The following is a 15662-nucleotide window of genomic DNA, read 5'->3' on the forward strand; positions in this document are numbered from 1 at the left end:
TCTGGCCTTTTCCAGCCCTTGCCTCACTTTCCAAGCTGTCCCAAAAGACCAGACTTCCTGTTCATCGTATCCTGTTCCCCCAGCCCCAGGGCAGAACTCCCCATAAGCTCACAGATCCCTTAGGAAATATTTTAAAAAATAATAATAATCTGTTTTGTCCTCTCTTGGTGATTCTGAAACCAATTCAATCATAACGATATCTGTCGCTGTATTTAACCCAGTTATTAATTAACTGGAAAGGAACAAAGGGAAGGTGGAATATTACAGGCATGCCCAGTAAAGTCTGGGTGACATAGGAAAGGTATTTAACGGTCAGTCACACCTGGGAACAGGTCATTGGCCAGGATGGGTGTGGCCACTGCCAGGGCATAAAATCTGAGATATATACGCTCCTCAACAAAGGAGTATCCTCTCTTACTGCTGCGCCTGACTCCTGGTTTGTGAGGCTCTCAGCTCTGTCCTCACCGACATGGCCCACAGCCATGGGGACCCCACACACACTGGACTGATCGAGTGGAACCAGCCTGATGCTGAACTGGACCCAGCTCCACCACGGACCAGAAACTCTGGACACGGGCTTCGCTTCCAGCTCTGCTGAATCTCAGCTGCATCTTCCAAGACTGGTTTTAGGGAAATGGGACCTTTGCAACTCAGGGGTGTAATTCCACACAAATAAAGCTTCCTACCACATCTCTTCCTCCCATGGGGGCCCCTCCGGGAAGGCTTATTCCAGCGGTACCCCCAGAACCCCACTCTCGCTAGCAAAGGAGAAGGGCAATCCACACAATTCTCCGAAAACAATACCGCCTTTCCTGGATCAACTGGCTAAGGAGCTCAATTCCATTTTCGCACTGAGCCAAACGAACCTTCAATTCTTAGTTAAATGTTCTCTTTTCCCCCAAATTCCCCTACTCCCGGTCCCTCCAGCCCTATCAATGTCATCATTTTCTTTTCTCACTAATAACCGCTGGGATGGTCTCACCTCAAACATAATCTACATTCACTAAACATCTGTGCAGCACAAGATACTCCTAGGACAGGGCGTTTTCAAAGCCACTGTCTGCTTTCATGGCAGAAACCAACGTGGAAGAAAAAGATCTCTCATCTGCAGTTTGGCCTGCTATAGTTTGTGAAACTCTCCACTTCTGACAAGAGCAAGTTGTAACCATCATTTTTAATAACATTTATAGACCAATGCGTCTATAAAAGTTTAGACAGAACTAAAGCACCGGCAAATATGTCCATAAAGTCTCAAAGTCTATACTGCCTATTCCTAATTCTTAAATGCCAGCCTAAACGAAGGCTTTCTTGGTTCCCAGATCATAGTAGATAATTACTCATTTGTTTAATAGAAAAAAAGCTAAATCAAAACCATGCCACATTTTATAATCATTTCCTACCAAACTGATTTAATTTGGGGGACAAACAGGCCCATGCTTTACCATTCATTAAAGCATTTCCACTTCAATAATCTTGTTTATACAGAATGCTAATAATATTTTTTTAAAAACCTGATAAAGTTAAGTCTTGAAGAAAGCTGAAATTGTTAGGATTACAATGATCCTGCCTAAAGCAAATGAAAATGGTACATTTTTCTAAAACGTTATTATGCATTTTTTCCCACTGGTCCACACAAAAACCCTAAAAGGAATATAGGGCAAATGCTATTTCCATTTTTGACGAAAACAGGGTCTAGGACAAACGACTAGTACCCATGCCACTACTTAGGGGCAGTACCAGTACTAAGTTCTAGTCCTGGTGCTCACTGCTGTCCCCTGAGTTACCCAGTTCTAACAGTACAACCAGGCCAGAGTAGTTACATATGAAACCTAGAGAGAGCAATATTATTTTTTTAAATATATTTTTATTGATGTCAGAGGGGAAGGGAGAGGGAGAGAGAGATGGAAACATCAATGATGAGAAAAATCATTGATTGGCCCAAAACCTGGGCACGTGCCTGACTGGGAATCAAACTGTGACTTCTTGTTTCAGAGATGGATACTCAACCGCTAAACCACACTGGCTGGGCAGGAGGAAACAAAATTAAAGAGCAAACTTATAGTCCCCACTCCCTGGCTTATTCAGTCCAGAGATATTTAAAACCCTCCTCCATATCATGCTCCTCTTAGTAAAATGCAAATTGATTCTTGTTTAGCAATTACTGAGCATCCACAATGTGGTCAGAGCTGATTGGAATCCAGATATCCTTGGCATCTAGAAGCTTATATTCAAAGACTAAGTAAAATCTAGTAAACACAAACACACTAGGAGTGTGCCACGTGCCTACAGGGGCATAGATTGGAGTGATACATGCGAAGGTACGTCTTCAGTTACCAACAACAGCAGAAGCTATAAGAGGCAGGGAGAGACCCTCCCCTGGCACCTTCAGGGGAGCATGGCCCTGCCCACACCTTGATTTTTTTACTTCTGGCCTCCAAAACTGTGAGAGAATACATTTCTGTTGTTTTACAATAGAAAAAAAATTATTTCTCTCTCTCTCTCTCTCTCTCTCTCTCTCACACACACACACACACACACACACACACACACACGAGTATTATGCAGGCAGAGAAAAGCAAATTTAAGATATTGTGGGCAGAGAATTGTAGTACTAACAAAATATTAGGATCTGGGTGGGGTGAAAAAACTCCAATTTAAAACTGGCTAGGTAATTCAGTTGGTTAGAGCATCATCCTGATAAGCCTAAGGCTGTGGGTTCAATCCCCCATCAAGGTACATACAGGAATCAACCAACGCATAAATAAGTGGAACAACAAATCTCTCTCTCTCTCAACAAAGAAAGAAACAAAACCTGGAGAGATGGGAAGAGTTAGAAGGACTCAGACGTTTCTCTGAGATGACCAGGTGGATGAGAACACAAAGAGAACAAGCTGGAGGAGAGGAAGCACTTCATTTTGACACACAGCGTCTGACACAGGGTGCCTGAGCCCGTCAGGGGGCGCTAGGCAGCAGGCAGGTGAAGATCAGACGCGGAGCTCAGCAGAATGAGGTCAGGGCTGGAAGCTGGGAGCAGATGTTATCACACAAGGAAAGCGAACAGTAAGAGGGCGAAGAAGGAATCCTTGCACAGCACCACCATTTCAGAGGGCAGAGGAAATGACTGAAAATGGAAGGGGAATTCAAGAGCATCACCTACTGAAAAAAAGGGACAATCATGGAGCTGGGATCCAAAGGAAGTAATAATAGTGTTAGAAATGGTTACTTAAGGAAAACCAGGATTCACGTCCCTGCCGATTGCCTCCTATGTTGACATCATTTTTTCATGAGTACACAGCTTTCCCAAGCCTTCTCCAAATAGTGTGCCCCTTAAAATGTCACCCCTATTGTCTCTTATGTTGACAATTTTTCACTGCCCCTCACATTTTCCACCAACTTTTAAAGCAGTTGGCAAGCTAATCTTTTATTCTTTTATTCCTTTGGTTCTCCAGTGTCACATGATAACTTTCTTCACAGAAGGCACACAAAGTCTAGAAGTTCCAAAATGATAATACTTAAATTGTCTTCTCAAGTAATTTTAATTTGCTTCTGCTTCTTAATCTCCCCCACCGGCACCAACACTCCTTTTATTTAAGGTGCAGGCTGTGTGTGTGTGGAGCGGGGGAGGGAGCAAATCTTTCATTCAGACATCTTAAGGAATAAGGAAATTACATAAATGAAAAAGAGGAAATTCTCACCATGGCAAAGTAAAATCAATTTACACAGCTTCCACTTGCGAAATGATAACACACTATGCAGGGCCCTCATTTCTCTTAGCCGCTTATCACTCCCCTCCACACAGGAACACAGACCAGTGCTCTAAATGAAATCATCCCTTCTCCGGTGAACTGAAGGGAGAATGGAGCTGGGTAAGCTCCAGTAGATGTTTACACACAAGGGGATACTATTTGGCTTGTCTTTCATAAGCTCACAAGCAGTACTGCTTTTTCAGAATTGTGTGAGGAAATATCATAGAAATTCCACTATTGAGAAATGTGTCTGCCTTTCAAATGAAAGGGGTCATTTTATGTCTACCCACTTTTTTCCAGAGTAAAGCCAAGGTTTGGGAGAGTGCTATTCATGTGGCAAAGTCATGAACATGGTACATTTTTCCCAGTTTTCTTTTTTGTTTTCTTTTCATTCCATCTGACATTGACAACTATGCCAGGATGGTCTCTGCCTCTCACAAAATACCTCTCCATTACACCAATAATCATCCTAATCAGATTAACCAACAACATAAGAAAAGTCATGGGTTGGCACTTTTAAAATACCATCAGGAATGGAGACTTTTATCATAGTATCTAAAAATTTAAAAATCTGTTGGTGGGAATGCAGATTGGTGCAGCCACTATGGAAAATAGTATGGAATTTATTTTTTTTAAATAATTTCAATGGAACTGTGACTTGACCCCGCAATACCAGTTCTAGGAATATATCCTAAGAAACCCAAAACACCAATCAGAAAGAATATATGCACCCCTATGTTTATAGCAGCACAATTTACAATAGCTAAGATCTGGAAATAGCCCAAGTGCCCATCAGTAGACAAGTGGATAAAAAAGCTGTAGTACATTTTTCATAACGGAATACTATACAGCTGTAAAAAAGGATTTCTTACCATTTCAACAGCATGGAGCAACCTGGAGAGTATTATGCTGAGTGAAATAAGCCAATCGGAGAAAGAGAAATATCACATGATCTCACTTATAAGTGAACTCTAATGAACATAATAAACTGACAATCAATATAGGTCCAGAGACATGGAGGCATGAAATAGACTGCTATATCTCAGAGGGGAGGAGGGGAGAGACAGGAAGAGATTAACCAAAGAACTCATATACATATATGCATAACCAATGGACACGGACAATCATGTGGTGAAGGCCTGAGGTGGGGCAGCGGCTAGGAGGAGGGGGGAAGAGGGGAGAAAATTGGGGGATGTCTATATTACTGTCAACAATAAAAAATATTTTTAAAAAAAAAGAGTAGTCATGGCCAAAAAAATTTAAAAATCTATATTAATACAAAATAATCTACCAAGAGTTAATTATTAGTCTATCCTACCTTTTCCCACCACGTAAAAATTACAATTAGACAAATTACTCTCAAATGAAAAATTCAAACCCCTAGAAAAATTAGGTCTTATTTTTTCTTCTTTTATGCTTACATGCTTCTGCAACAAAGGAAAAAGTTTGGAAAATATGGAAACTGTTAGCTACTCAAAAGTACCTTACTGTTCCACAATTCACTCTTTTTTTTTGAAGCAAATCACATTTTTTACAGAGTGTTGTTCATGTGTGTTTTGCCATAACACTTTCTTCAGCATTACAACTGCATTCTTGATAATAAAATCAGAATACTGTAGATATGACCAATGGTGTATACTGAATAACCAAAATATTCCCGTTAGAGGCAATCCCACAGGGAAGAATCCAAATTGCCAGAAATATCCAGGCCAACGTTGAAATTCGCCAAAGGCAAAGCCGTTAAAATAACTACATAGCTATTGACTTGTCCTGTTAGCATCCTGCCCCTTTTCCTTTGCTCTGAGGACTGTTATTATGGAAGTTGCTACATTTATACAAAACCCAGCCATTACACTCAGAATATGGCAGCTGCAAAGATGAAGCACAGATTCCATCTGCACCTAAGAGCCAGATGCTCAGCAACTGGTCTTAATTTTCAGGATGAAAGTCAGCAAGACGCAGGTAGCAAGACCTTGGTTGATGAGGCCAGATCCACTGAGGATACACTATCAGGAAATTAGATGCTGGGCAGATGTTCGGCCGGTTGGAGGGGAATGGAAGTCGGGCAGAGCTGCAAGCTGAAACTGGTGGGTGGCAAGTGGAATTGGGGAGGCTGGCACCTGCCTAGAAGCTGAAATGAGTGGAAATTGCCGTCCAGAACGGCTGGGGCCAGAACAGGTGGCCATCAACTCTGGCAAGAGACAATATTCATGAAAGGGATTCAAGACTAAATAACCCCTTTCCCTTCACCCCGTCTCATCTGTCCACAGGAAACATCTGATTGCTGCATAGTATTTACTGAATGTGGCTTAATACTCTAAAAGTTTAATCTAAACTCTCTCTTTATGAATCTAGAGAAGAGCTGCTCCTCTCTAGGCACACACTACTGGAATAAAATTGCACTTGACATCAAAGCAACACTGAACATAAGCTTTATTATCATTTTTCTTATGTAATCATGAGTAATCATACTTATGCAACAACAGAGTTATTTCATTCTAAGAAATTAGATGCTGGGCAGATTTCTTATTGAAAGGATATTTGTTAAAGCAGCTTTTCACTGACTTGAAAGTTTAGCCGTTATCTGAGTTTTTGCACTTTCAGAGTACCTTGTTCTTAACTCATAGGAGGGATGTAAAAGGTGGTTCTCGGTGAGCCATTCTTCCCCACTAAGTGGGAAACATTTTCTGTTCTCCCAGCGACCCATTCCCTGGCCACCCTACAGGACAGCCCCTCAATGACTACCTTCTGAAAAAGGAAACCCAATGGAAATAAAGATACATACCGTTAAAGGGCACCTACTAAGCTTCTGTAGAGAATCAGAAGAGGGGTAGAGGGAAGCACTCAGCCAGCTCTATTTAACTCCACTTTGATGAGCGCCAAGGCTCCCATTTTAAAAGTTAGCACGAGTATAACTGCTTTAACTTGTCCATGTCTCTGAAGCAGAACCGCTAAAGTACCACATTCCTAATCTAGCAGTTCCTAAAATTAACTACAGTTCATTTGAAGACTACAGCAACTTCTGCTCACTTAACTCAAATTCTAATGACTGTAAGAACCAAATGAATGGATGCAGTAACTCCACATCCACACCTGTGAGTAGGTTGGCCAGCTAAACAGGTGAAAGGGTCCTGGTGGAATAAGCTGCCATAGGTCTTACAGGGTAAACAAGAATCCACGAGTTGCACTTAAGCTAAATAAAACCAAGGTGCAAATTTAAATACCAAAACTAGCCTAAAACAATAGCACTTCTCACTGAAAGTTGAAGGATGACCCAGCAAATAACACAATAACTATAGAAATTTTTAAACGTCCCAGCTAGTTTGGCACAGTGGATAGAGCATCGGCCCACGGACTGAAGAGTCCTGAGTTCGATTCCTTCCAGGACAAGGGCACATGCCCAGGTTGCAGGCTTCATTCCAGTAGGGGGCGTGCAGGAGGCAGCCAATCAATGATTCTCTCTCATCATCAATGCTTCTATCTCTCTCTCTCTCTCCCTTCCTTTCTGAAATCAATAAAAATATATTTAATTTAAAAAAGTCTTTCAAATTTCATAAACTTGTCTTTTTTCTTACTTTTTATTTAACCCCTTAACTGTACTACCAAAAACTGGTAGCAAAGAGGGCCTCAAACATACACACAAAACAGAGACCAGCTTAGAGTGAAAAAACAACAACAACACGTGATACCAGGCTAAAGGTGAGTTTGTGAAACACAGCAAATGGAAGGCAGGGGTATCTACCTCACCCTCCCTAAGATATTTCAATGTAGCCTTTACATTTAGGGTCTTCTTTTACTATAAACAACTATTTAACCCCCAGATTACAAGGGCACATAGCAGAGTACTTTAAACTGAGGTCTGTGGACACTAAAGGCAGACACCCTTAAGAAACAGTGTGCTTACCTCTTACTGGTGTATCAATTACCTGCATATTCTACATCAACTTATAAGCAACCAACTTCTATTCTACCACTCAAATTAGGTGATCTTGTCATGTGTCATGGATGACTAGCGTCAGCAACTAGGTTTTAAGAACAGAGACAGTATGATCAATAAATAAAGTTTGTGATAGAGCCAAAACCGGTTTGGCTCAGTGGATAGAGCGTCGGCCTGCGGACTGAAGGGTCCCGGGTTCGATCCCGGTCAAGGGCATGTACTTGGGTTGTGGGCACATCCCCAGTGGGAGATGTGCAGGAGGCAGCTGATCGATGTTTCTCTCTCATCGATGTTTCTGGCTCTCTATTTCTCTCCCTTCCTCTCTGTAAAAAATCAATAAAAATATATTAAAAAAAAAAAAAAAAGTTTGTGATAGAGAGAAGGCCATCATTATTAGGGCAAGAAGATTTTAAAGAACTACAGTTTCAGTCAGTAAAAACAGCGAGAAAATGAATCATCGACACACAAGATATTATCAGCAGTATCGATATGACAAGAAATTTTGTTTCAGCAAAACGTCATCCATTAGATTAATTAAATGTAGTTGAAAAGTTTTTTATTGATTTTATAGTATCATTTACATTTAATTTGTAAAGTCATTTGCTTTGAATAAGATTGTATGAACATGCTGAGGCCGGTTTGGCTCAGTGGATGGGGCGTCGGCCTGCGGACTGAGGGGTCCCGGGTTCGATTCCGGTCAAGGGCATGTGCTGGGTTGCGGGCACATCCCCAGTGGGAGATATGCAGGAGGCAGCTGATCGATGTTTCTCTCTCATCGATGTTTCTAACTCTCTATCTCTCTCCCTTCCTCTCTGTCGAAAATCAATAAAATATATTTAAAAAAAAAAAAAAAAAAAAAAGATTGTATGAACATGCATAAGAATTATAGAGAATTTCAAGAATTTAGAGAATTATAAGAATTTCATATTGTGTATATTTATTTAATTATCATAATAAGTAATTTAATCTATATTAGAATCCACTAACTTTTTTTTTTTCCTTTAAAAGAAGCACAGACATACAAGATTGAGAAACAGTATCCTAAAGGCAGAGGAAAAGGCTGGCTGATTCCACCTAAGGCAATTAGAGGAAGGAGACTGATAAGAGAGATGGCCCAGATGTAGGACAGGGTGGAGTAAAGAATGTTGATACATCCTCCCCACCCAAGCAATTCAATTCCAATGAGTACAATTCTATTTCTGTCATTTTCTCTCTTCTCTCTCTCTCTCTCTCTCTCTATCTCTTCTCTTCTCTTTTTAGGGGGGAGGAAGTGGGGTGGGATGAGGGAGAGTGTCTATTTTTGCAATAACAAAGCTCTACTTATGGTTCTTTGAATTCAAAAGTATAAAAAAGTAAAGGGGGAAATATATGAGAAAGCCATTTGGAAATGTTTCTTTGAAACATGAAAGGAGAAAATGAATAAAGAAAACTAGCCTATGATTTCACAACTCAAATTTTAAGACTAGCACCTGTTGCCAAGCTGGCATGACTCAGTGGTTGAGCATTGACCTATGAACCCGGCGCCTGGGTCACGGTTTGATTCCCAGTCAGGGCACATGCCCAGGTTGCAAGCTCAGTCCCCACTGTGGGGCATGCAGGAGGCAGCCGATCAATTATTCTCTCTCATCGTTGATGGGATGTTTCCATCTCTCTCCCTCTCCCTTCCTCTCTAAAATCAATAAAAATATATTTTTAAAAAAAGACTAGTACCTGTTAAAGAACAAAGTTTTTGAAATAATATTTGAGGAAAAGGGTGGAGATTTTGAGTCATACATTATGAACTAAAACCCAATTCACCAGTATCAAATATTCTCAAATATCACTTACCAAATGGTCATGTGGCTTGTAATAAAACAAACAAATAATCTTAGTAATAAGATTTTTATAGATGTTCCCGCATTTCACAGAAGAGGTAGGACCCAGAGAAGGTAAGGTACTTACTAAATATCGCACAGCATTTGACAGCACCAGAACTTAAACTCAGGTCTACGTCAATCCACTTAATAAACTGTCATCCATTTTCTCAAGAGCAGATGTGAATATGAAATGCAATCAGTCACTTAAAAAACATGTCAAGTATCTTAGATATATTTGAAATTGAAATCATCTTCTTAAGGTCTTCATTTATAAGGATCCTTCCAAATACTCCACCAGAGACACCTACATCATGAATCAGAGATCAAGGAGCATATATAACTCCTACTGGAACAGTCATGCATGAATTAATCAAAAGTGCATGCCAACATTCTCACCAGAAAAGTTATTATCTAAGATGAAAATAATAGAAGATGCCTAGAAATGTACTGATTATACAGGAAAGTTATAGTAAGAAACCATTAACTATTAATGAAAATAACAGCAAGGTGCTAAAAAAAACAACTGAAAAGGATAATGGAAACACTACTGAAACAGTAGGCATAGAGAAGGAAAAGCTTAGTTTCAAGATAGAGAAGGGGAAGGCTTTCTGAGACAGAAAGGAAAAAACAGCCAGAAGGGGCAGGCTGGAAGGAAGGAGGGCTCCCTCCTGAACCTAAGACAGCACCAAGCAGGCTTCACTGTCCTAGCAACTTCAGACAGCAGGCTTTTAGCAGCTGCAGCCAGCCTCAGAGCATCCTCCCCAAGGGACAGAAGGTGGCTTGGTGGGAAAAAACCAGCGCCATCATGTGACTTCAAGGGTTCCTCTGCTTCAAATCTTTCCTATTTGGCAGCTGATGCTGGGAATTCTGTTACCAAGGAATAAAATCGTTTCCTTCCACAACGAGAGAAGTAATAATCAAATGTTAAATTGCAGCCATGCTTTGCTTAACGGCAGAGAAATATTCTGAGAAATGCATCATTAGATTTTTATTTCATTACTAAAGGCCCGATGCACAAAATTCGTGCAAGAGTAGACCTTTCTTCCCCCGGCACCCAGGACCCGGGCTTCCCTTGCAGACCTGGCTTCATCCAGAAGGTCATCCAGAAGGACGTCCAGTCTAATTAGCATATTATGCTTTTATTATTATAGGCTAGAGGCCCAGCGCATGAAAATTCATGCACTGGAGGGGGGGGGGGGAATCCCCTCAGCCTGGCCTGCCCCCTCTCACAGTCCGGGAGCCCTCAGGGGCAGGAGGTGACCTGGCAATCAGGGGAAGGCAACGCCCCCATCACACCTCTGCTGTTGCCACTGCCAGAAGTATCAGCCTCGGCCAGCCCGAGGCTTGCCTGTGCCTGGCAGCCACCATCCACCATCCGAGACTTGCCTGTGCCTCAGGCCGGCCCTGGGCAGCTGGGCAGCCATCATCCGAGGCTTGCCTGAGCCTCGGCCAGCCTTGCTTGCCTGAGCCTCAGTCAGTGGGGGGTGCAGGAGGACCCGAGGTCCCCGGCGATAGGCAGCTAATTGATGTTTCTCTGTGGCACTGATATTTCTCTCTGGCATCAATGTTTCTCTCTCTCTCCCTTCCTCTCTCTCTAAAATCAACAAAAAACATATCCTTGGGTGAGGATTTTAAAAAAGATAAAATATGGCGCACATGTATAGGAAGGGCACTTACCATGAATGGGGCTTGCAGGACTGAAAATCCCTCTGGGTGGGTCAGTGAGTGGTAAGTGAATGTGAAGGCCGGGGACATTACTGTACACTACCACAGACTTTATAAACACTGCACTCTTAAGCTAAACTACATTGATAAAGCAACATGAGATTAAATCGAGTACAAGAGAAAATATGCACTCAAGAGACACCATAAACAGGAGGTACACGAGGCTGCTGCTGGTGTTACATGGCATGCTATCTCACAGCAAACTTTCATGTAAGTAGAAAGCATATAGTCTGAAATCGGATAAAAACTATTGTGCAGTAAATACATAAACTAGTAATACAGTCGCTTATTATCAAGTACTACCTACTGTACATAATTGTACGTGCTATACTTTTAAAGGACCAGCAGCACAGTAGGCTTGTTCGCACCAGTATCACCACAAACACGTAAGGAATGTGCCGCACCACAACTTTGGGACGGCGCCTACGTCACTAACCATAGGAATTTTTCAGCTCCATTGTAATCTATGGTCCCATCGCTGTTGTATATAGCACATGACTGTAACGCACTCTCCCCACAAACCTAAGAATCCTAGAAAGACAGCAGGTTGTATATTTAAGTGCATAAGGCCAAAGTAACAAGGCAGGGTCTATATACATTCGTGAAACCTGCGCTCAAGATTTCTTCACTTAGGAAGGGAAGAACAGATCTGTAAGAACGGAAATCACCTCATTTCTGCAGGGCTAGATTCAAAAACCATAAGAAAGCACACAATGTTACTAGTAAAATAACTAGTTATCACAGTTATGTAAGTATTTTCAACTTTTGAAACACTAAAACTAATCTCCAGCAGTGAAGAAAAATGCCATTTGTGGACCATTTGGCACCTCCAGCAGGAGTTGGCCCAGCACTTAGCACGCTGAAGTTGGGAAACTTTTTGAAGAGGCATCAGGCTCTCGAAGAGGCAAAGAGGCTAGTCCCAAGAACTCAGGCAGGATTTGCAAACCCAAAGGAAGAAGAGCTCACATTTGTGTACACACGGGGTGGAAAGAACACAGATAAGTTATATTTTTCACAAATCAGTAAATACTGTTATCAGCGGTAGCCTCAACTTCAGAAATTGAATGAATGTGGGCATAAAACATATTTCTTTTACCCGGGTAAGTAACGTAAGTGATAAATACATGTTCTAGCATTTGGAAGCACAGTGATTTCAATAAATTTTAAAAATATATTTTTATTGATTTCAGAGAGAGAGGGAGAGATAGAAACATCAATGAGAGTCATTGATCAGCTGCCTCCTGCATGCCCCCCACTGGGGATGGAGCCTGCAACCCCTGGCATGTGCCCTGACCGGGAATCGAACTGTGACCCTATGGTTCATAGGTCAACACTCAACCACTGAGCCACCCCAGGCGGGCTAATTTCAATACATTTTGCTAATCTCCTTCCTTGGGATTATTAACACATGCTTCACAATACAGATCAGATACTAATGATGCCTTTTTCCAGCACACACATACCTCCCTCATGTTGTTGCTGACCTTGTACTTGACATATACAATGATGCTTCCCCTGCATTTGTCCTAAGGATTGCTAGGTCACCCAAAGGCCTCCCCACTTTATGAAAATACTTCACCAGCCATCAGAGGCCAGAGATACCAGTATTTCTGTTCAGTGGCTAAGGCATTCAGAAGCCTCTATTAAGATGTAAATATGTCCTGGGAAAGGTAACCATTCAGCCTTATTATTGATTCACTCGATTATCTATTTTAAAAACACTCAGGAGTTTTCTTTTTCTAAAGCCCTAGTCATTAAAAGTGCAGATCCGGTTCCAGAGTGTGGGACAGGAGGTGGCCGGAGCCCCTGAGGGCTTGCTTTACTTCCTATGGAGAATCTGAAGCTCTGACGGGCCTTGAGCCACTGCACTCGCGTCCTCAGTGACTCCGCCAACCCCGGATCTACAATGCAAACCCCACATTAAGATGCACAATAACTTTATAATGAGATAAAATCCACTGGTCCATGCTGCCTTCCTTCATCTCACTCTTATAGGACTAGCCGCGCAGTAGGTGTGTTCTCGCCAGGATCGCCACAAACTACAAATGCGTATTTTTTAAAAGCCAACTCAATGGTTGTGTCCAGTGAAGAGCCACTGGCAGATACATAGGAAATTAATCATATTCTTTGAGTACCACTAAATAAATGACCTCTGCTCGGCCTTAAGACAAACTCTTGAATCCTTCCTTAAGGATTATTGTTAAAGTGTTCAAATTAAAAAAAAAAAAAAAAAAAAGACCAACAGTCCCCAATATTTCTTCCAAGGACGTTATACAAAAATAAAGAAAAGAAAAGAAAATGGCTTTTGGTGGCTCTTGTACAACTTCACTCAGGATTCATTCCAGCGTCCAGGTGAGAACCGACCCTTCTCTGTAGCCTGGGAGTGGAGAACACCTCCGAACAAACTTTGTTGGTCACCAGCAGGGGAGCTCTTCAGCTTTTGTCCCCCAAACCCATTCAAACAAAAGAAGCTCCGTCTCCTCCTTCCCACTCCTCCGACCCGCACCCCGCGCAGTCTGCCCGGACCCCCTGGCCCCCTCCGCCCTGCACCGCCCGCGCTACTCACTCCGCAGCGCCCCGATGAGCAGGGAGCCGTCCTTGATCAGCTCCTTGATGAACTTGTTGGTTCGCTCCAGCTCGATCTCGTGACACTGCAGGCGCTCCCTGAAGTCCGGGCTGTCCAAGTAGGAATCGCTGAACTCCAGCGTCGGCAGCCCCATGGCACCGGCGCTGCCCGCGGCCGCCGGGGTCCCGTCGGGGCCGGCAGTCAGGGCGCGAGTGGGGGCGGGCGGGGACCGTGGCCGGCGCTGCGACGCGCGATCGCGGGGGCCGCGCCGGGACGCGAGGGGACTGCGCAGAGGAAGCGGGCCCCGCGCGCCCCGCCGTCGGCGCCGGGCTCCCGTGGCGCGCGGACGCGGGGGGACTCAGGCCGTCCTGGGGGCGAGGCGGGCGCAGGCGCCGAGGGTGGGCCGAGGCGCGGGTCCGCTCAGGGTGTCGCCCTGGCGGCGCATGGTCGCAGCGGCACCCAGGCGGCGGGCTCCGGGCCGCGGCGGGAGCAGGAAAGTTCCCTCCGGCCCGCAGACACTTCCGGCAGCTCCGCGCGCCTCCGCTCCCCGGACGGTGGTGTGTGCTGCGCGCCTGGAGCGCCGCCGCCACTCCGGCCGGGCCGGGCCAGCCCTCCCCCTCCGCGGACGCAGGCTCAGAGCGCCCGCGAATGGGACCCGGGCTCCGGGACCCTCCTCCCGCTTCCGCGCTCCCACCCCGCTACCCCGCCCCTTCGCCCGCTCACCCTCCGGCCCCCGCCCCCGGCCCGCGCTCCGCTCCCAGGCTCCGCGCTGCTGCGGCCCGAGCGCTCCAGCCCGTGCCCTGGGCGGTGTCCCTGTCCCCTGCTGCTCTCCTGGCTCCTTGTGGTCTATAGGTGGTGACACTAAGGGGTCCTCCACTCCCTGGACTCGGGGATACAAACCAGCATTCCCTTGTTTAAAGTTTGAGAGAACATTTGGAAACCTCGTTGGAAGATGCTACTTTAAAGCATGAGTTGAGAATCTAAACTTTAGATGAATGCGTATGAACTCGAGGTGGAGAAGTTTTCCTGTCTCTTCCCCATCGCCCACTTAATTGATCCAAGAAAGTCGGGGCTTTTCTATTCAAAACGAAAGCTTCATCATGTTTTTCCAAGTTGTTGTGAAGGTGGGAAGGGTTTAGGTCTCCCCCATACCCCAAAGAGCCACCTGGGACTCCGATGGTCCTACTCTAGGAGGAAACCTATTTGCCACGTAACACTATATCTTGTATGGACACCTGGGTGAAACCGCCCCGGAGCGTGAAGATTTGGGGATTGTTGAAGTTGGCCGGAGTTCTGGATGAATAGCTGATTCCCACCAAGAGGCAGTCGCCCCCCCTCTGGTAGGGGCTCACCTAATAAATATCTGTTCTCTCCCGAGCTTGACAGCAAGAGAAACTGCTGTGTTACATCTAGTCCGCCATCCTCTCTAGGATTTCTGAGAACCAGTTATTTTTCTTAAGAATCTGCTTTTAATTTCTCTCTTCACTGCTTTGTCCATTTGAACCATCTGTTAAAAAATAAATAAAAAATAAAAACACTCTTCTACAGATCATGGGAAAAATTCCATTAAAGTGCTTGACATTTTTCCCAATTAAGTTTCAGAGACTGTCAAGACTTTTAGTTCCAAATAGTTTTTTTAAGTACACATAAACATTAAAAGTAGCAGATAAACCTTAAACTAAGAGATACGATGATGTAAACAGTATATTTGATGTAAACTTTTCTGAGCCAGGAAAATTAGACTTAAAGACCTTCCTGGATGGCTAGACCTCAAAAAATTGGAAGAATGGCCAATCACTTTAATTCTAAATATCTAACTTGTGTCTGTCAGT

General features: G+C 43.8%; 1 protein-coding gene across 4 annotated transcripts in view; it reads right to left on the reverse strand.

The window, feature by feature from the left end:
* ARHGAP42 (Rho GTPase activating protein 42) overlaps positions 1-14373 on the reverse strand; it is a 253909-nt gene extending 239536 nt beyond the window's left edge. For all 4 annotated transcript variants that reach the window (XM_070425922.1, XM_070425919.1, XM_070425920.1 and 1 more), the window contains exon 1: positions 13831-14373. In XM_070425922.1, the coding sequence (XP_070282023.1) occupies positions 13831-13984 (154 nt within the window). In that variant the 5' untranslated portion in view covers positions 13985-14373. The remainder of the gene's footprint in view (positions 1-13830) is intronic.
* Between the last annotated feature and the right edge of the window lie 1289 nt (positions 14374-15662).

Source organism: Myotis yumanensis, unplaced genomic scaffold (assembly GCF_028538775.1).
Source record: "Myotis yumanensis isolate MYYU_CA2020_CCGP unplaced genomic scaffold, mMyoYum1.0.hap1 SCAF_10, whole genome shotgun sequence".
Classification (NCBI taxonomy): domain Eukaryota; kingdom Metazoa; phylum Chordata; class Mammalia; order Chiroptera; family Vespertilionidae; genus Myotis; species Myotis yumanensis.